Source organism: Canis aureus, chromosome X (genome assembly GCF_053574225.1).
Source record: "Canis aureus isolate CA01 chromosome X, VMU_Caureus_v.1.0, whole genome shotgun sequence".
Taxonomy (NCBI): domain Eukaryota; kingdom Metazoa; phylum Chordata; class Mammalia; order Carnivora; family Canidae; genus Canis; species Canis aureus.
The window spans coordinates 82,522,095-82,543,269 of record NC_135649.1 but is presented as its reverse complement, the minus strand read 5'-3'; the positions used below and the strand labels follow the sequence as shown (position 1 = coordinate 82,543,269).

General features: G+C 50.4%; 1 protein-coding gene and 1 long non-coding RNA gene across 3 annotated transcripts in view; one reads left to right on the top strand and one right to left on the bottom strand.

The window, feature by feature from the left end:
* The first annotated feature begins 909 nt into the window (after positions 1-909).
* SUV39H1 (SUV39H1 histone lysine methyltransferase) lies at positions 910-15,738 on the top strand. 2 transcript variants are annotated; one of them, XM_077887982.1, is made up of 6 exons: positions 910-964; positions 4,727-4,872; positions 6,376-7,038; positions 13,085-13,231; positions 13,314-13,443; positions 14,157-15,738. In XM_077887982.1, exons 1-6 carry the CDS (start codon positions 925-927, stop codon positions 14,288-14,290), a joined length of 1,260 nt encoding a protein of 419 aa, XP_077744108.1. In that variant the 5' UTR covers positions 910-924; the 3' UTR covers positions 14,291-15,738. The 2 variants fall into 2 exon arrangements, with proteins under 2 accessions (XP_077744108.1, XP_077744109.1); XM_077887983.1 differs by lacking the exon at positions 910-964 and adding an exon at positions 2,466-2,648.
* The window catches only part of LOC144307905 (uncharacterized), a 38,194-nt gene continuing 20,530 nt past the window's right edge, over positions 3,512-21,175 (bottom strand). The window contains exon 2 of the long non-coding RNA XR_013374572.1: positions 3,512-4,848. This is a non-coding gene — a long non-coding RNA (uncharacterized LOC144307905). The remainder of the gene's footprint in view (positions 4,849-21,175) is intronic.

The window sequence follows — 21,175 nt, the reverse complement described above, 5'->3', positions numbered from 1 at the left end:
CTAAAGTAGTGCTGAATGAACAGACAAATGGCTGGGATTGGGACACAGTAATAATAGGGTGGCCTCTTCCTTTTGAGGTCTCCTGGACAGATGCTAGTCCAGAAAGATTGATTTCCAGATGAGTGGGAGATACCCACCCCAAAGCCACTCATCTGACATTTTCAGATGAAGAAACTGCCTAAGGTCACACAATTTAGCAAATGCTACCATTTGAATCCAGGTAGCTAGGCTCCAAGATCCATGCCTCTACTCATTACATTATATATACTGTTTGGGGAGGACCACGGTGTGAAAATTAAGAAAGGGAAACCTTACTTAAATGGACTCAGGATGTTAGAAGGGGAGGCTGGTAGAGGAAGCCTACAGCACAATGTCTACTGCAAAAAGTTTCAGCTACACACCCAACAGAAGTATCTCAACAGGAAAGAATGGTCAATTATAGGCCCCCAACAAAGGAAAGATGTACATCCTATCTCCTTTAAGAAACTGACTACTCCTGCAACTCAGCCAATGAGAAACCATCATCGGTATGAACTCTTGCTGTTGTCCAATAGATTTTTGTTCCAAACCCCTCCCAACCTCCTCCTTCTCCATAACATAATGTTCTCCTTTGTTTATTGGACTTGCATATGGTTTTGCCATAACTTGCTTGTTCTGCGTTGCAATTCTCAGCTATTCCTGAATAAACTCATCTTTTGCTGGTAACATAACTGGCAGTTTTATCTTTCAAATTGGCAAAGGGATGTTTGCCCAACACCCACATGCTCCTACATCACCCCCTCCAGATTCAGTCGGGCCTTAAGCCATTCTTATGGGTTGGACTAGGCTCCTGGGAATAGGAGGGTTTTACCTTTTGGGGGAGACTGGGAGCACGCAAGGACCAGCATCTGACTGTGTTCTAGAAGGAATAAGGGAAGGAAGAGGATGCGTGGTGGGACGTATGCTGCTGATTGTTCCAGTCATGGTAAGCAGGAGCTGATGGAACTTCAGACTGACCGTCTATTTCTCCAACAAGCTCAGAGCTAGACTGGCAGGTGGACAGAACAACCATCTGCTTAACTGTAATCATTTGGTTGACCACATAACTCATGTACCAACAGGGAAAGGGGCGCTTTGAGGAACTGACAGTGCAGTTGCCTGATGGTAGGAGGTACTGAATATCTAACTAAATTATGCCCGCCTGGGACTGGCTGGGACTGGTGGTCTGATAGTGTAGAAGACAGGCAGCCTCCCAAGGGACTGACAAGCTGGCTGACTGGTGGTGTGTGCTGTTGCTGCTGCCTGGGCGGCGGGATGTTGTGCGTGGCTGACTATTGCTAGGAGTCACATCTGGCCTGAGGGAGTGTCTGGATGTTACACTGTCTGATGCAGTGTAAAGGAGGGCTACCCTGAAGGAATTTCGGGCTGACTGAGGGACAGATCTGTGACTGCCTGATAGGCAACTGTATCTGGTGAGTGACTGTCCACCCTGACCACATAGACCATGTGTGGTCAGTCAGATGCTGAGAATGGCTGCCTGGCGACTGACAAAACGATGAAGAGCAGTGAACGACTCACAGGCCATCTGACCAGTTGAAATACCAGTGTAGCTGCCTGACTGGATGGCTGTATCAGGTTGGAATCACAGCCGCCTGGAGGGAGCCCCACGGAGACTGACCAAATGACTGACCAATGGTGGGCATACCTCGCTGAGAAGTGACAGACTGCTGACCCACTGTCAGGTGGCATGGAGGCTTTAGTTGCTGTGACTATTTCTTTGAGGGAATAATTGCCTGATCATGGCGTGAATGAGGAGTAACCTGAGGGAATTAAATATTGACCAACACTGGACAGTGTGACTGCCTGAGAGGGCGACATCAGATGACAATGACAGCCTGTCCTCACCTAATCACGGCCCACCTGAGCCACGGCTGGTGGCTGTGAGAGGCTTTCCCAAGGGGGATTCAGGGCTGCCCCCAGAGCAAGAGATGGAGAGACCGGCTGCTTGACTGTGTGAAAAAGGGGCAGCCAGAGGGAATGATAGGCCGGCTAACAGTGTAGTTGTTAGGAATGCGTGTCTGCCTTAAGACTCGCAGCTGGCCACGAACGGATGCTGCCGTTGACTGACAGACCCTGTGAATGGGGGTGGGGGACCGGGGTCTGACTAAACAGTTGTCTGTGGTGATGGACCCATTGTCTGATTTAATTCTGGGGACTGGCTGAGCAGCTGTACGTGGTGACAGTCCATCTTGGGAGTCACGGCCAGCTTGGGGTTAAAATGTGGTGACGACCGAGTGACGGTGGTAATTGGGGGTCTGACAGGACGGAGAATCCCCCGTGCGGCCGGCTGACAACGTGATTGGCTGACAGCGTGACAGACAGACCAGCGTACGGGTAGGGCCTCCGGCAACCTCAGTTGCCGCCGCTGCGGCTGCCGCCCAGACGCACTCTGGGAAAGCGCTGGCGAGCACCCGCCTTCGGGACCGAGCGGGGTAGCGGGGAGGGGTCCGGTCACGGCTCGCCGGTTGGTCCGCGCGGGCTATGCTCGCGGCGCCGTGCGGCCAATAGGCTGCGCGTTCTCGGCCACGCCCGCGCGAGCTCTCTTCTCGCGAGGCCGGTTAGGCCCGAATGTCGTTAGCCGTGGGGAAAGATGGCGGAAAATTTAAAAGGTGAAGCAGTGGCGGTAGCGGCGCCGGCCTGCTGGCCGGGCCGGGTGGGCTAGAGGGGTGGCGTCGCGGGCTTGGGGCCCCGGCGTCTGAGGCCACGGAGCCAGGAGCCGGAAGCTTGGCGCGGAAAGGATGGGGCTCTTGGAACCCGGGCCTGGCGCGCGGGGCTGGGCGGGGCTGAGGGGAGGGGGCGCGTGCCTCCGAACGCGGCGGGCGCGGGGCTAAGTGGGGACGCGGCAGGGGGGCGCGCGCCTCTGATCGCGACCAGTCGGCGCGCGCACGCGCGGGGGCTTGTCGGGGAGGCCGCACCCGCGCGCGGGAAAATCGGCCGCCAGTGACCGTTACCCGGTTGGTGTCCACGCGAGACGCCGGAAGGGGAGGGAAGGGAAGGGGACGGACCTCCTTTTCAGAGTGGGGGACAGAGGACTCTTCGTGGTGAGGGTATCTCCTTTCCGCGTGATGGGGAAAGGGTTTGCTGTAGAGAAGACTCCCCAGGGAAGAGGGGAAAGGGGGCTTCTCTGATAGGAGAGCTGGACTCCCTCGTGTGTAGGGAAAGAGGGGTGACTTTTCCAGTATGTTGGGGAGGGTGGGCTCCTCTGGGTGAGGATAGCTGCGGGGAGGATGGCCTCCACAGTGTGAGGGGGACCTCTGAGAGGTAGGAATCCACCTGTGGCCAGTGCGGAGCCAGCAGCTGGAGAGGTTAGTTTGGGACCACTTTAGTGGGGTTTCAAATGCAAGTTAAGGGGCTTGAAAGGGAGAGGCATCATAGGGAGAGGAAAGCGTGGGCACAGGCTGAGTCTCCACTAGGCCTGCCTCAGTGGAGGGGGGGTTGTGCACACGAAATAATTTTGCAATGCTCTTGTACGTTTTCAGGTTGACGTCTGCAGTATTTCATTAGGAGTTCAAATGTCTGATTTTTTTAACGGGAGGTAGACGATATTAAAAATAGGATGAGTACTGACTGCATTTGGAATTAGTGTTCAATGGAATGATTTGATAAAATGGCTTTAAAGCACATTGTGCCTTGAATCAGAAGTCTTTTTCTTTCCTTTAAATCGGCGTCTTGAAAATTTCTGATAGCACCAGAAACATTCCAGGTATATTTAAAAGAATTGTCAATAACCTATACTGTTTTGCTGGTTCCTGAATTCAGAGCGTACTCCTTTGGGTGAGCTTTACCCTTCACAGAAATGTAGATGAGACGGCAAGCTAAAATGCGGTGTGAAAAAATATACCTTGTAGGTTTAAGGCACCCAGGCTAATCATTCAAGGAAGCTTCCTGAAATCTAATACCATTCCACAGTCTCTCATTCATAATTTTGAAATCTAAAAAGCTCTGAAAACTTAAGTTTGGCGCAATTTAGGGGCAAAACTAGACTATAAAGTGGGACTATCTTGCCTCTTTATTTCTCCTATTTAATATAGAAAATTCAGATTTTTTTGCTGCAGAATTACTAATGTGTTTGATTATGGCTTGATGCCCCTGACCACATAGCGGGTGTTAGGTAGTGCATGGGGTATACCTCGGACTACACTTGTAAAAAAAAAAAAAAATCTGAATTCCTAAACACAAGTAGCCCCAGGAGTTTCAGATAAGGGATTCCAGACCTGTCTTTCCAGTTAAGCCTTTGTTTGGGGCCTACAGGTTGTAATCCCAGCCCCATCAGTTCCCTCAGGGCAATGCACCCTACTGAGATGGGGGTTGTTCTCTTTATTTTGCAAAGTGGGGAGAGGGATGATTAGGTCCTGAACCCAACTGCAGGTTTGCAGGCAGTTTTAGGAATAGTATGGAGGGAGTTGGAAGCTCTAGGAATAGATTCCTTTAGGACAATTCCTGCAGCAGATCTCACTTTGAGGGCTACAGCTGGGGTGGGGGGGATGGCCTTGGAATGAGCACTGGGGCTGAAGGAAGTGGCACATTTTTTTGATGTAGAAGGGTCTCAGCATGGAGAAAGCCTGTGGATTAAATCTCACTGACTCTGAGGCAGTTCTTTGGAAGTCCCAGAAAGGATTTGGGGTCCCCTTTGATCGGTGCCTTCAGCAGGATACCCAGTAAGTTCTTTCTGGCCTCCTTGTTCTAGGCTGCAGTGTGTGTTGCAAGTCGTCTTGGAATCAGCTACAGGACCTGTGCCGTCTGGCCAAGCTCTCCTGCCCTGCCCTCGGCATCTCCAAGAGGAATCTCTATGACTTTGAAGTCGAGTACCTGTGTGATTACAAGAAGATACGCGTGAGTCTGGGGTGCCCATGGCCAGGGCAGGGGTGTCTCAAGGAAGCTGGCTTACTTCCCTCTTCCTCCACCCCCACTTCCTGCATCTGTTTCCAAAGGGAATGTTCTCTGATCTTAAAAAATTAGGTTTAGTAGGACTTCTTATCATCCTCATTGTGCAGGTGAGGAAATTAAGTGGCTTTCTCAGAGGGGCAGGAGCCAGAATGAATCCCCAAATAAGTCTTTCTTCCCACCTCCATAGGAATACAAACCAAGTGCAAAGATTGAGATGTTGAGTGCAGAAATGGAGATGTTGATAGCTAGTGATTATTGAAGGACATTCAGTATGCTGACACTTCCTCTCAGAAACCCATTTAATCCCCCAAACAGCTCTGTGGGGAACTGTTGCCATTGCCAGAGGAGGCAATGGCAGGATAAAGAGAACAGATTGGAGCCAGTATGGTTGGGTTCAAATTTTGGCCCTATAGCCCTGGGATACTTACCCAAATTCTCTGTGGTTCATTTTCCTCATTTATAAAATGGAGACAACCAATAAACAGTATCTAGCTCATAAAGAGTTGTGAGGGTTAGATTAGTTAATAAGATATAGAAGTAGTACATGCTACATCCTGAATGCTACAAAAATGTCAGCTTTTTTTTTTCTTTATGTATAGATGGGGAAACCAAGGGTCAGCAAAGTTAAATAACTTGCCTAAGGCCACATAGCCAGGGAGCCATAGATTCCGAATTTGTACCCAGGGTTTCTACAACCCCGTTAAACTGTATACTATAGCTGCTCTCTGCAAGAAAATATCTCTCTGCCTGCTGAGTGGAGAACAGATTGTAGGGGGCAAGGGTGGAACGGAGGAGACCAGTGAGGAGGCCTACTACCGTAATCCAGGCAAGTGATGATGGTGGTAGCAGTGACGGTGGTTTGAAGTGGTTGGATTCTGGATGTAGTTGAAAGGTGAGGCTGCCAGGATTTGCTGAGGTTAGATGTGGGGAATGAGAAAGAGAAGTCAAGGTTATGACTTCCAAGAGTTCGGGCCTGAACAGCTTAGAAGGAGGGACTGATGAGAGGAAAGAGATAGGAGGGAGTAGATTAAATTAAAACTTGGAATTTAGACTGTAATAAGGGGGAGAGTGAGATTTGAACCTAGGGATCCTCACTCTAGAGCCCATGCTTTTTGTAAAAATAATTTTAAAAAATATTTTATTTGAGAGAAGGAGCTCGGGGTGGGGGGCTGGGGGGCAGAGAGGGAGGGAGAAACAGACTCCCTGCTGAGCAGGGAGCCAGATATGGGGCTTGATCCCAGGATCATAACCTGAGGGTAGATGCTTAACTGACTGAGCCACCCAGGCGCCCTGAAACCAATGCTTTTTTAACCACCACATGGAGTCATTCCAGAAAAGGCGATGGGAATAGTTTGGGTGTTATCCACTAGCTTTGAGATGGAAGTCCCACAAGGGCTGGTCCAAGGGTATCGCCACTTATGGGGCCCCCATCCCCTGGTCCCCCAACAGGAACAAGAGTATTACCTGGTAAAATGGCGTGGATACCCAGACTCAGAGAGCACCTGGGAGCCACGGCAGAATCTCAAGTGTGTACGCATTCTCAAGCAGTTCCACAAGGACTTAGAAAGGGAGCTGCTCCGGCGGCACCAGCGATCAAAGCCCCCCCGGCACCTGGACCCAAGCTTGGCCAACTACCTGGTACAGAAAGCCAAGCAGAGGCGGGCGCTCCGGCGCTGGGAGCAGGAGCTCAATGCCAAGCGCAGCCACCTGGGACGCATCACTGTGGAGAATGAGGTGGACCTGGACGGCCCCCCGCGGGCTTTTGTATACATCAATGAGTACCGTGTTGGTGAGGGCATCACCCTCAACCAGGTGGCGGTGGGCTGTGAGTGCCAGGACTGTCTGTGGGCCCCCGCTGGAGGCTGCTGCCCTGGGGCATCGCTGCACAAGTTTGCCTACAATGACCAGGGTCAGGTGCGGCTGCGTGCCGGGCTGCCCATCTACGAGTGCAACTCCCGCTGCCGCTGTGGCTATGACTGCCCCAACCGTGTGGTACAGAAGGGCATCCGCTATGACCTCTGCATCTTCCGCACGGATGACGGGCGTGGCTGGGGCGTCCGTACGCTGGAGAAGATCCGCAAGAACAGTTTCGTCATGGAGTACGTGGGAGAGGTAGGGAGCCGGGACCCAATGTGTGTGTGTGCGCGCGCGCGCAGCTCTTCCCACCATTGTGTTTCCATTGTGTGCGCCCAGCTCGCCTCACTGTATGCCCGCCATGTCCCTGCTTTTCCTGTTCAGGGAAAGGTGGGGGCGGTTAACCTGAGTGTTGATAGGGACATCCTGGCAGGGGCGCGGATATCCAGCTGGTAGTTGAAAGCATGCTGAAATAGACTTCTGGACTGGTTGACCTCATAAGGGTACCTATTGAATAGGAAAGCAGGAACTGAAATCTAGGGAGTGTTCCTTTTAACAGCCCATGTGGTCTGCATAGGGTTGTGTCACCTGAAAAGGCACTACTTGAAAAGGCACTACTTGTTTTGCAAGGGCTCAGCTTACCACCAAGCAGTGTTTGACCAGGAGGAACATCTTTTACTAATCTGAACATGAACACTCTGGAGTAGGACATAGACATGCCTTATGTTGGCTGCCTCTTCCTCCAGATTTGCAGGACACTGGGGAAAGGCAGGGTATACAGTTGACCCTAGAACAACATGGTGGGGGGGGCAGTTATCCTCCTCTGACATCTCCCTCTTAGTCAAATCTGCATGTAACTTCTGACTCCACAGAAACTTAGCTACTAGTAGTGTACTGTTGACCTTACAATAACATAGTTGATTAATACATATTTTATATGTATTATATATACTATTATACACATTATTTTATATTTGCATTTTAATATATATTATGCATAGCATATGTATTATATTTTGTATTCTTACAAGAAAGTAAGCTAGAGAAAAGAAAGTGTTAATAAGAAAAATCATAAGAAAGAGAAAGTAACATTTACAGTACTATACTGTATTTATCAAAAAAAATGTTCATGTAAGTGGACCCACATAGTTCAATGTGTTGTTCAAGGGTCAGCTGTATTAGGCAGACTAGCCACCTACCATATAACCCCCAGATCTTAGTGGCTTTACACATTAGAAATGTAACAGTCCTACATGGCTATTTGAGTAGTATCCTTCCACACAATGGTGTGGCCACCCAGGCTCCTTCCCTCTTGTGCCTTTGCTGTGCCTTGGAGCCGCTGGCGGTCCTCACTCAGCATTGCTGGCAAGTAGGCTGAGAGTCGTGGTAGAAGGGGAGGTTGCTAATGGGCCAGGCTTGGACACAGTACCCATCACTTCTGCCCATGCTGACTGACTGGAACCGAGTGACTGGCCTTACCTTGGTGCAAGGGAGGCTAGGAAGTGTGATTGAGTCATGTGCCCTGGTGGAAAACAAAATGAGTTTGTGAGAATAACCAGCAAGTGTCTGTAATACAAGTGTCATGTGCTAAGGTGGGATGTGATGTGCATCTGGGGTGGAGCAGTTCTTTTTATGTAGGACCATCTCATGCTTTGGGGGAACATTTAACATCCCTGGACCTTGACCATTTAAATCCAGGAGTGTGCTGTAATGGTGACAACCCCAAATACCTTCATATTTTTAAAGGTCTCTTAGAGGTGTGATATAGTTGGGAAGTGACAGAAATTGGCCAAAGGGACACACACTTGAAGGTGTCCACACTGTAATGACACTGATGGGAGAGGAGAGAGTCCCAGAAATGAACCATAAAGTAGAGAGGGTCATAACCCCAGGGGGCAGAGGTAATCTAGAAGTAGAGCAGTCTGCACTTCAGAGGACCCTGACAGTCTAGACAAGAAGTCTACACTCAGATAATCCTGATGGTCTGGTGGAAGAAATGTCTACACATCGAAGGTCTGGAGGAAGGAAGAGGTGGCCATACCCCAGAGGGCTCCTGACAGTCTGGGGCAGGGGTCCTGATAATTTGTGGGAAGAGGTATCTACGTCCCAGAGTGACCTGGAGGCAGAGAGCAAGCTCTCCACACTCCAGAGGACCCTGGCAGTGCAACTTAGGAAGTGTCCATACCCATACCATCCTGACAGTCCGGAAAAAGAAGTGTCCTCACCCCAGAGGTATTAGGGCAGTCTGAAGGAGATCAGGCCTACACCTAAGAGAACTCTTGACAGCCTGGAGAAAGTGTCCACACCCTCAGGATCCTGACAGTCTGGAGGAGGTGTCTAGATCTGAGAGGGGTGCTAACAGTGGAAGAGATGTTAACAGCCCAGAGGGGTGTCCCCAGTCTGAAGGAGGACATGTGCACACTCCAGAGCCCCTGACAGTCTGGAGGAGGAGGCATCCAGCTCCCACAGGAGCCTGCCAGTTCTAGGGGAGGTCCAGAGAAGGGAGTGTCTTCAGCCTCACTGTACTGACACTCTCGAGGAAAATCTCTTTATAACACAGAGGATCCTGACAAGTAAAGAGGAGGGAGAGTCCACAGCCCCCTAGACCCCCTGGTCAGGATGCTGTTCTGGCTGTTCTTCCTTAGTGTCTGTAGTGTTTCATGCTGTCAACATGAGGGCTTTTGGGGCTTCTCACCCCTGTCTCCAGTCTTCCTTGCTCCACACACATTCTCCTCAAGCTTTTCTCAGCCTCCCTCCTGCCACATTCTGTGACTTCCAGGCCCCCTTCTGACACCATCAGGCCTACGGGGCCTCCTGATGGCACCACAGGCCCCCCAAAACTGCCAGAGCCAAGCTCCTCTTCGTGCATCCCCTATGAGGAGGCAGCGCAGTCAGATGGATGGTTGGGAGGGTGGGCGCTGCAGCCTGACTGCCTGAGGTTGGAGCCTAGCTCCACTGCTCAGCAGCACTTACCCTTTGTGTGTCTGTTTCCCAGTCTGTAGCATAGGAGTGGTGATAGCACCCACACCATTCACTTGTTCTAAGAATTAAATGAGTTGTGATATGTGAAGCAATTGGAAGAAGCACTTAAACAGTACGTTTTTGATAAACATTAGCCATTACAGTCTAAAATTCAGAAAATCCAAAATGCTCAGAAAACCCAGGCTTTTGTAACCCATCTGGCTGTAAAACCTGACCAGACCTGATCCAGGCCTGTTTGTAGCCTACTTGAGATCCTACTTGGGATGAATATTCATAGATTTCATTATAGAAGTATTAATTTATTCAGTTACTGGTGCTGTCCCAGACTCTTCCTGGTGTCACATAATAGAGGGCATGCACTCCATGTCTGGCCGCTGCTGTGCTCTCCTACAATCTGGACATGACATATGCCCTCCTGGCTCTGCACCAGCAGTCCTTCCACGTGAGCTGCCCTTCCTCTCCTTTGCACCCTTCCATGTTCCATCAGAACATCCCCACCTTTGCCCAGCAGAGAACAACAGCCTAGTTTATCCATTCTAAGACAAGCATTTGCTTCATATTTTACCAACACTGAAATGAACATGCATCCCACTTAATTAGTTTAATTAAATGACGGTGTGTCATCATTTAATTAGCATTTCCCTTCTTGGGAAAGGGCACATAAAAACAAGGGAGCATGTTCTACTGGGATAAGACTGGTACTCATAACCATTCCTAACAGTGCTCAGTGTCAAGAACAGAAATCTCTTTCACATCCCTGATTGTGTTGGAGCTTTACAAGGGCTCCTTTTGGGTTGATGTTACTGTCATTGTCATCCCCATTCTACAGATGAGAGCCGAGGCCCAGAGAGGTATAGTAACAGACTCAGAGTCACCAAGCTAATAAAGTGGGTAAAAAAGGGCCCAAGTGTCTAAAACTGGTGTGCTGCCAGACCTGGTAGAAGGTTTTTTGTTTTGTTTTGTTTTGTTTTTGGCTGAAGAAACTGGCAGAAGGAGAGAACATTCAGGATCCCAAATCCAGAATGGGGACAGGGCAGCAGCCTGACCATGAGTCTTCTAAGTCCTGTTCACTGTCAACCCCCTTTCCAGGCTGCCAGCTTCTAGCCCATCTGTCTTCCCCAGTCATTCTGGAGACCTGCTAGGGAGCAGGGACATGGTTTGCTCTGTTCCCAAAATTTCAGGGTAGGCCCGCCCTCACAGTAGGACTGGAAAGAAGACTGGAGAAGGAGCCGTTTATGCCCTGGAGGGCTCACCGTATGACTCACTCTTGGTGAGACTCAGGGAGCAGGTAGAGGCAGAACAGGTGGGAAGATGGAGACTGGGGAGGATGTAGAAAGGAAAAAGCTGGCTTAGATGCTACCCAGCATGCTCATGAGCCAGCAGAGACTGCCCTTCAGTCCAGGCCTTCAGAGAGCTTCAGAAAGGCAGCAGCTTCCTCATAGCCACTGGGGATCAGGAGGGTCAGGAAGGCTGCAGAAAAGTAACATCTGTTGTGCTGACCCCACAAAGAGTATGTGTTTTCGGGAGGTGGAGGGAGACAGACCTTGTTGTACTCCTCCTCAGACCACTTCTGTGGCTCCTGTTGCAACCCTCAGGAGAGAGTCCCCACTCTTCACCTGCTGTCAAAGCCCTTTTATGACCTGTAGCTTGCTTTAGATAGTGTATTGCTCTCTTACTGCCCTGGGAACCCTAAGCAGTGTTTCTGATCAGCATCTTGCATCAGGGTATCCGAGTCCATCTCTCTTTCACCAGGCTGTGACCCAGAGGGCCAGGACCAGGCCTGGTCCCTGTGTCTCCCCCTGCAGACACTGTCCCCTGCATGCTGGGACCAGGCACAGGGTAGGCCTCATAAAAATCCAGTGGATAAATTAACGAATGAACAAGCATGAATTTGGAGTGTGGGGGAGGCCAGGTTCCTCAGTGGAGCCGGAGTCCAGGGCAGTGAGCCTTGTGGCCCGAGGGATAGACCTTGGTCTTGATTAGGATTTGGCCTGGAGCAGAGGGTGGAGGTGCTGGTTTAAGAGGCAGGGAGGAGACAGTGAGGACACTAGTGCAGCTGTCCTGGCTAGAGAAAATGGAGGGTGGCCAGGACTGGAAGTAGGAAGAGCATGGTCGCAGCTGGCATGAGGGTGAGCAAGGAGGGAAGCCAGGGCAGGTTTGGGGTTGTGTCATGTGGCAGGGGTGGTGGTGGCCAATGGGTCTCTGATGAAAGGAGAGGGAAGAAGGGGTGTGGGGGGAAGAGTATTTGAGTTGCCTCTAGGACTATTGAAAGAGAGGTCACTGGGCTAGACGGCAGAGTAAAAATAAAGGGTACTTTGGTGTTTCTTTTCACTGTGTGGGCATTTGTCTCTGAGGGGTGGGCAGAGGTAGCAGGAAGCCCAGGGGTGGAGAATGAGATCTGCCCTGGTCTGGAGGCACTCCAGGCTGAAGAGGGGGCAGTCTCGGGTCCCGTGGGACCCTCCTCCAGAGTAGGGCATGGTTGGCTCCTCTTAGGGATTACCAGAAGGCTGTGGTCGGCCCAAGGAGGAAGAGGGGACATGAGGGGCGGAGAGGCGGGGGCTTTCCAGGACAGCCAGAGATCCAGCTGGGGAGGAGGAAATCTCTACTACTGTCTTAGGTCCCAGTTGCTGGCACTGCTCAGCATTAGGGCCGAGGAAGAGCTCTCACCCCTGCTCTTGCCTCCTTTTGTCTTCTGAGATTTTGGCCTTAGCTTCGTTCTTGCCATCCCAGACTCCCAGCAAGGGTCTTGATCTTCTCTCTGGACCAGGCTCTTTCATAATAAGATTCTGTCTGCTTTTAAGTCTCTGCCTCGAGCTCTCTTGTCTGAGTCTCTTTCCCATTCATTCTGTCTCCCTTTCCCACGGGTCCAGGCTGCTTTCTCCTCTCCGTGTCCTCCTCACCGCCTTGTGTGCAGTCCAGCACTGGTGCCTTCTCTTGTACTGGGTCTCATGGCACCTCAGGCTTTCTTGCACCTCTCTCTTCCTCCCCCTAACACCCACCCCTCCCTGTGAGCTCTGGGTCCTTTTCTTGCCCTTGATCACCTCACTATGTCTCACTATGGATCTCTCTCTCTCTCACTGCTGGACCTTGTGGCCAGCCTCCATCCACCATCGAGGGACGCCATGCCATCAGGAGGCCTGAGGAGGGATGGGTGACAGGCAGCTGAGGCCCAGCCCCTCTCTCAGGGCGCTGAGAGACCCTCTGCATTGCAGATCCCCATGTGTCCATACCTCCTAGCCCCGCTGGGCCTGGGCTCAGGAGCTGTGCTGGTTTTCCTGAGCTTTCTTGGCCATTCTCCCCTCCCCCACGGCCCTCTCCCCAGATCATTACCTCAGAGGAGGCGGAGCGGCGGGGCCAGATCTACGACCGCCAGGGCGCCACCTACCTCTTCGACCTGGACTACGTGGAGGACGTGTACACCGTGGATGCCGCCTATTATGGCAACATCTCCCATTTTGTCAACCACAGTGTGGGTACCCTGCAGGTGGGCGGGGGTCGGGAGGAGCAGGCTGGGGCCCCTCCTCACCTTCCCGCTGTTCTTTTTTGCCTAGTGTGACCCCAACCTCCAGGTGTACAACGTCTTCATAGACAACCTTGATGAGCGACTGCCCCGCATCGCTTTCTTTGCCACAAGAACCATCCGGGCAGGCGAGGAGCTCACCTTTGATTACAACATGCAAGGTGGGGGTGGCAAGGGACTGGGGGCAGGGGCACACAGTGACATGGGACACAAGGACCCCTCCCCAGGGAGCTTTAGGATGCTCTTCCGGATTCCCAGTGTCCCATCTGGACTCCTGGACCTATGCCTGTCTCGAGTCCCCTCATTTCCAGCCCCTGGACCCCAACCCTGAGACACTCACACAGACTTCTCCCAAGACTCCTGGGGGAGGATGTTTGGTTCAAGACTTAAGACACTCCTCCTGACTCTGAATTTCCTTAGTCCTCCCAATTCTCCCCACTCCTAACCCCCTTGGCCTTGCTCATTCCAAGCATCTAGACACTCTTGTGGCCTCCAGCCAGTCCCCTTCTTGACAAACTAGCTACCTCTGACATACTCCAGGTTGGGGGGATCTTTGACAGGAGAGTTTAGATGCCCCTCTGGATGTCTAGGTGACCATTCCTGACTTCTGACTTGGCCCTTCCCCGACCCCTGCCTTCCTCCAGAACCCCCAATTCCTGGCCATCTTCCCAACACCTGAACACCCCTCCAATGCTGATCCCTGGCCCTATCCCCAAACCACCAAGCCCACAACCCCCTCCTGACCTAAATCCCAGATGTACTCCCAGCACCCAAGATTCCTGGGTCTCATGGTGAAAAGGGCAGCGGGACACTTCACCTTGGCCTTCTAACAAGTCCCTTCCCCCTCCTGCCCTCCCTGGCTGTGACTCCACAGTGGACCCCGTGGACATGGAGAGCACCCGCATGGACTCCAACTTTGGCCTGGCCGGGCTCCCCGGCTCCCCCAAGAAGCGGGTCCGTATTGAATGCAAGTGTGGGACTGAATCCTGCCGCAAATACCTCTTCTAGCCCTTTGAAGTCTGAGGCCAGACAGTGGGGGCCTAAAGCCGCCTGCCCCACCCACCCACCCACTGCTGCCCTCCTGTTGAGGAATGACTGCCAGGGCCTCCTGCCTGCCTCTACCTGCCCCCACCTGTTCCCACCTGCCCCGTGCTTGGGGATGTGGGGTTACGGTGAGGACTGACTCTAGGAGTCCCCTTTCCCCATCCCAGCCCTATCTGTGGGTTGCACTTACAAATCCCTACCCACCTTCAAAAGTAATTTTTGAACACCAGGACTTTCTGCGGTTTTTGATTCATGGCCTAATCAAGGAGGTCTAAGGGGTGAACCCCAGCCTGGCCCCAGAACAGAAGAATGTTTGTTTTTGCACCTGCTTCTGCCTGGAGCTTGAGAGGTCTGTTGCAGGCCCTCTCCCTACTGCCCCAAGGGTGTGGGGAAGCAGCCCCAGGGCAGGCTGACATTAGAGCCCTGAGTTCCCAGCCCTCTTGTTTCCCCTACCGCAGAAACTTTGTGCTAGTGAAAGAAAGAGGATCTCCAGGGCTGGGGCTGTGGCTGGTTTTTGCTCATGCTCCTGTGCCGGCTAGTGTTGGGCCTAAGAGCTGTAGGGTCTCTTTTTCAGGGTTGCACATCTGAGAAGTGGACACTCCTATGCCACTGGAAGAGAAGTGGGTGCCCATGGCCCACTGACCAGTGAGAGGAACGTAGTCCAGACTTTGCCAGCCCTTGAGGTGGACTGGGTCTGAACTCTGTCTCTGGTAGTGCATATAAAAAAGGCACCCAGGGCTTTTGAGAGTGGAGGGTACTGGGACCCCTGACCTGGGGCATGATGACTGCTGGGACTTCTTAGTGCTGGAACCAGGACCTAGCTAGGCTGTAGATAGCACTTAGGACAAAAATGTGCATTGATGGGGTGTTGATGAGGTGCCAGGCACTGGGCAGAGCACCTGATCCATGTGGATTGTCTCAGGGAAGCCTTGAAAACTATGGAGGTGGACCCCAGGAAAGGGTGCATGTGGCAGAAGGCAAAGTACAGGCCAAGACTGGTAGGGGGCAGCCATGGTTTACCCATGAGAGTATGGTAAGGTAAGAGGGAAGTCTCTGCCACCTGCTGGCCTCAGCCCCCAAGCCCTCTGCACTCACCTTGGGTCCACTGGTCTCAAAAGTGACCTGTCCACAAATATACACAAGGCAAAGGCTCTGATGGCTGCCTTGCCCCTTGCTTCCCCCATGAGGTCTTCTCTAGGAAGCCTTCCCTGACTACATGTGCTCAGAGTGCCCCTACGTGAGACTGTGCCCTGCCACCAGATGCCAGATCTGTGTGTCTGTCTGTGTCTGTGTCTGTGCTCCCTGCCCCCAGACTGACCTTCAGGCATGGACTGAATCTGATTCTCCTCTTGTATATCCCTTGGCCCTACCTAGCCCAGGGTGGGCATCAATAAAACAAATCATTGAACAAACCAAGGTGTGGGGATTGAAGACCTTAAATAGGTGGGGGTTGGGGGTTCATTGAAAATGGTGGGTGCTGGGGCCCAGGAACATTTTCCTCAGACTGCAGCCATCTGCTCTAATGTTCCCCATAGGGTATCACTTGCACCATCATCTACATAATGTGAGCTAAAATAAGCTTTTTAAACCAAACTTTTAAAGTGTACTGAAAAAGCAAACTAAATCAGGGGCACCTGTGTGGTACAGTCAGTTGAGTGTCCAACTCTTAGACATCAACTCAGGTCGTGATCTCGGGGTCATGAACTTGAGCCCTGCTTTGGGCTCTGTGCTTAGTGCAGAGTCTACTTGAGATTCTCTATCCCTCTTCCTCTGCCCCTCCCCCATGCTCACTGGCGTGTACTTTTGCTCTGTAAAATAAATAAATCTTAAAAAAACTAAATCTTGCTGCCTTAATGGACAAACCATTATCACTTCCCATAAACAAAAATAAGAAATACAGTAGAAATACAGAAATATGATCTGATTAGAGCTGGACCCTCCCTTTTCTTAGAGGCTTTAAACCGAAAGCCTATCTACTGGGCAGCCCAGGTGGCTCAGCGGTTTAGCGCTGCCTCCGGCCCAGGGCGTGATCCTGGAGACCAGAGATTGAGTCCCACCTGGGGCTCCCTGCATGGAGCCTGCTTCTCCTTCTGCCTGTGTCTCTGCCTCTCCCTCTCTATGTCTCTCATGAATAAATAAATAAAATCTAAAAAACAACAATAAAGCCTATCTACTGCATTCAAAGAGAAAAGTCTTTGTATGCCGGGGGTAGCTTTTTCTGCAAATATTGAGTGCCTATATGTGCCAGGGTAGAAAGAGAACAGAGATGACCTTTCCATCTTCTAACTTGATTTCATCACCCCTCCGTTGGAATATGAGCCAGTGCCCTTTGCTTTGCTCAGGAAACCTCACATGCGGCGACCCAGATACCCAACTATTTTGAAGACCTTACAGGTGACAGAATCCTAAGTGGGTCAGGCATTGTGACTTAGGACCAGGCTTCCAAACAGCCCATAGATCTTATACCTGGATGTTGACCCTAGGCCACTGAGACCTCATACTCTGAGATACCTATCTTCAAGCAGCTCAGAGATCTCGCACCTGGACACAGACCCCAACTAACTCATAGGCTGTACTGGAACAATGGGACACAGACTCCCCAAGAGCTCCCAAGTCCTCGAATGTCACCTTATATTCTGGGAGTCAGACCCCACACCACATCAGAGAATGAGCTTTCTGGGATAGAGAGGTACAGACATCTCAGACCTCACAACCTGGGATACTGCCACCCAAGCTATTCAGAGCCTTTACACCATGATTGGCAATTCCCAAACAAGACTTCACATCCTGGGGTAGACACCCCCTTCTCCAGAAGTGAAGATGTGACACCTAGACATAGACTGCCCAAATGCTGAGGCCTCATGCTCTGAGCACCAATCCCTAAATGATCCTGAAATCTCCTACCTTGGACACAGAACCCCAAATTGCTCAGAGATACCCTGGAAAGTAGAGCCCTAAGCATCCCAGAGGCCTCTCCCTAGAACAGAGTGCCACAAACAATTCAGAGACTCAAGTCTTAGACGCAGACTCCCAAAAAGCAGAGAGATCTCACAGCCCAGAAACAGACCTTGTTCAGAGAATACCAAGCCTGGGAAACACCTATATACTGCTCAGTGGCCCTGTACCTTCTTTTTTTAAATATTTTATTTATTCAAGAGAGAGAGAGGCAGAGACACAGGCAGAGGGAGAAGCAGGTTCCATGCAGGGAGCCCGACATGGGACTCAATCCCGGGTCTCCAGGATCAGGCCCTGGGCTGAAGGCGGCGCTAAACCGCTGAGCCACCTGGGCTGCCCATTCCTGTACCTTCTGACACAGACCCCAAAAGAGTTCAGAGTCAGGACAGCTTAGGAAAGACTACCTAACTTCAGAGACCTCCCACTTTGTAACTCACGTACCCAAAGAGCTCAGAGACCTGAAAATCTGATTACAGACCCCTGCAAAGCTTCACAACCAGGGATAAAGACCCACCAGTTTCACAGAGAACTTACAAACTGGGATAAAGATGGACAGACAGACCTCACACCCTCTTCTCTGACCACCAGACCAACTCGGAGACCTCATGCCCTGAACATGATACTAGAGAGCTCCAAAATCCCATAGGCTGAAACACAGGCCTTAAACCAGCTCAGAGATCTTGCACCCTTGACATAGATTCCTGTTCAGAGATGTTATGTACTGGACAGATTTCCCCCAAATAGCTCAGAGCCTTCATACACTGAGATAGATCCCCAAACAGCTCAGAGGCCTTCCACTCTGGTTCACAGAAGAGCTCAGAGACCTGAAAATCCGGACACAAGTCCTTTACATAGCTTAGAGACTGCAAGCCCTGGAATACAGATCACAAATAACTCAGATCACACATCCTGGATGCAGACTCCAAATGGCTTAGAAACCTCATATCATAGGCTCACATCCCCAAATAGCTCAAGGTCTTCCCAAAAGGAAGGGTATACACTCTCAACAGACCTCTGAATGATTCAGAAATACCACACCCTGAACTCAGACCCCTAAACCATTTATGGAACTCCCACTTTGTACCCATATCCAGAAAGATTTCAGACACCTGACGCTCACGGACACGGATCACCAAAGGGCCTAGACACCTCACATTCTGTTCAGTCTGCCACAAACAGAGGAGAGATCCAGTAATGGACACAGACTTACAACAGCTTAGGGATCTCACGTTGTGGACACAGGCTCTCAAACAACCCAAAGAACTTCTAACCAAGTAGGGAGAGAAATACAAAAGAGTTCAGAGACAGCACATGTCGGTGATATATGCCCACATAGCTCGGCACCTCCCATTATGGGACAGAAACCCTCAAAGAGTTTATTAACCTCACAGTCTGGAAAGGAGACCCACAAACAGGCCAGAGACCTCACATATCAGATATACAATGCCAAAATGCTTAAGAGTTAACAAACCTTCCACCCTAGGACACAAACGCACCCTCACCCCCAGCTCAGGGACATAATGCCTGGACAAAGACCTCCAAACACCCAGGAAATGTCATTAGTAATAGAACCCCAAACCACTCAAACCCTGGAAACAAACCCCTGATGGTTCAGAGACCCCATACCCTGGGATGAGACACTCCCAACAGGAGCTACCTCACCCTTGAAAATACACCACAACAGGAATCTCAACACCAAGGGATACAGAGCTCACACTCTGGGTCACAGAGGGTAAAGCACCTCAGAGGCCCCCAAAAGTATAAAGACATCAGTAGAAAGACATCAAACTTGAAACAGATCCTGAAACTGCTCCGATAAATCACACCTGAGGACAAAACCCACATCATAGATAACTCATTCCCTGGGACATGGGCTCAAAACAGAAGAGATTGAACACAGATACTCAAACACACCTGAGTTCTGAGAGTCATAGATCCCAAACAGCCCCGCCACCTCATACCTAAAAGGAGAGAGTTCTGAGTAGTTCAGAGACTCCATACTCAACACAGACCATCACAAAGTGAAGAGATTTCACATACTGAATGAAGACCTCCAAACAGCTCAGGAAACTCACTAACTGGGCACCCTCCTCCTCCCATTTAAAGCTCAGAGACTATGACCCTGGAATAGACCCTTAATGAGTCTGATGTATCACACTCTATGACTGAGACTTCCCAAGAGGAAGAGACTCTGCACCTGAAAATATACCCCAAACATGTTGAGAAACTCTCAAACCAAAAGAGCACAGGGACCATGTATTCTGGGACACAGGGACCAGACAGCTCAGAGGTCATACAGTGTAGACACAGCCACCCAAACAGTTCTGTGAACTCACCCCTGGTATGTAGGACCAGAAAAAACTCAGAGCCCTTGGCTCTAGGATTCAGAAATCCTTCTGAGACTTAGGGTATAGACCTCAAAATATAATTCAGAGAATATGCTGGATGCAGAGCAGCAATCAGAGACTTCATAATCCTGGAACACATAGACCCAAACGGATCAGGGACCTCACATCCTGGAAGTACATACAAAATAGCTCAGAGAATTTAAATTCTAGGAAATATATGCCCCTAAAGAACAGACCTCACATCCTGTGACATACTCACAAAAAGATCAAAAACTATTTTTTATATTCCCCAAATGAATGAGACCTAACTCTGGGAAACAAACTAGGGGTGGTAGAAAGGGAGGTGGGTGGAGGTGGGGGTGACTGGGTGATGGGCACTGAGGGGGGCACTTGGTGGGATGAGCACTGGGTGTTATTCTATATGTTGGCAAATTGAACACCAATACAAAATAAATTTATAAAAAAAGATACCAATCTTACCTATGTTTCAATAATGGAAAAATAGTTTTAGATTATTGACCAAATATACCAGTTATATACTTGCTTAATCTTGAATAAAAATATAAATTCAAAAAAAAAGATCAAAAACTACATGAGTGGAGAGAGACACCCACAGCTATTTCAGAGAAATAGCATCCAGGGATGTATGCCCACAAACAGATTGTAGACCTCAATCCCTTGAGACATCCCCATATAAACATACCAGAGACCTCACATGCCAGGACATATACTCACAAACATTTTTTGAGTACTCATATCCTGGGAAATAAACTAAAGAATGGATCAGAAACTTCATATGTTGGGACCTACACCTACAAAGATACTCAAAGCCTAGGATATAAACCCAAAATCTTACATCCTGAGACAAAGAAAAGGCAAAACAAGATGACCTGGGACAGGGGGATCCCAGGGTGGCTCAGCGGTTTAGTGCAGCCTTCAGCCCAGGGTGTGATCCTGGAGACCCGGGATCGAGTCCCACGTCAGGCTCCCTGCATGGAGCCTGCTTCTCCCTCTGCTTCTCCCTCTCTGCCTGTGTCTCTGTCTCTCTCTCTCTCTTTCTGTGTGTGTGTGTGTGTGTGTGTGTGTGTGTCTCATGAATAAATAAATAAAATCTCTAAAAAAAAAAAAAAAGATGACCTGGGACATAGAGCCACAAACAGATCAGAGACCACATGCTGTTGACACACAGACCAAGAACAGATTCTCCCATCCTGAGACACACAACCACAAAGGGATCAGTCAATTTGTATCTTGATGTGCACCCAACAAACAAATCTGACATCGTGGGGCACAGACCCTCAGAGATGTCATACCCTTGGATGGATATCTGCAGACAGGTAATACACCTTGCAAGCTGGAAATACACGGTGAACTAGATGAAAGACCTCTCATCCTGCAACACAAATCCAAAAAGTGGTCAGAGAACTCATGTCTTAGGACACATACTCACTGTCCTAACAGAGACTTCATATCCGCAAAACATCAGAGGGCATACACCATGGGATGTACACCCACAGGGAGATCAGACACTGCCCACGCGGACATA

Bases quoted from the DNA above. Each gene is read 5' to 3' on its own strand.
- SUV39H1 (XM_077887982.1), top strand. From the start codon at position 925: ATGCGTGGTGGGACGTATGCTGCTGATTGTTCCAGTCATG. The intron at 7,039-13,084 runs GTAGGGAGCCGG...CCCTCTCCCCAG, and splicing joins TCATGGAGTACGTGGGAGAG to ATCATTACCTCAGAGGAGGC. The intron at 13,232-13,313 runs GTGGGTACCCTG...TTTTTTGCCTAG, and splicing joins CCCATTTTGTCAACCACAGT to TGTGACCCCAACCTCCAGGT.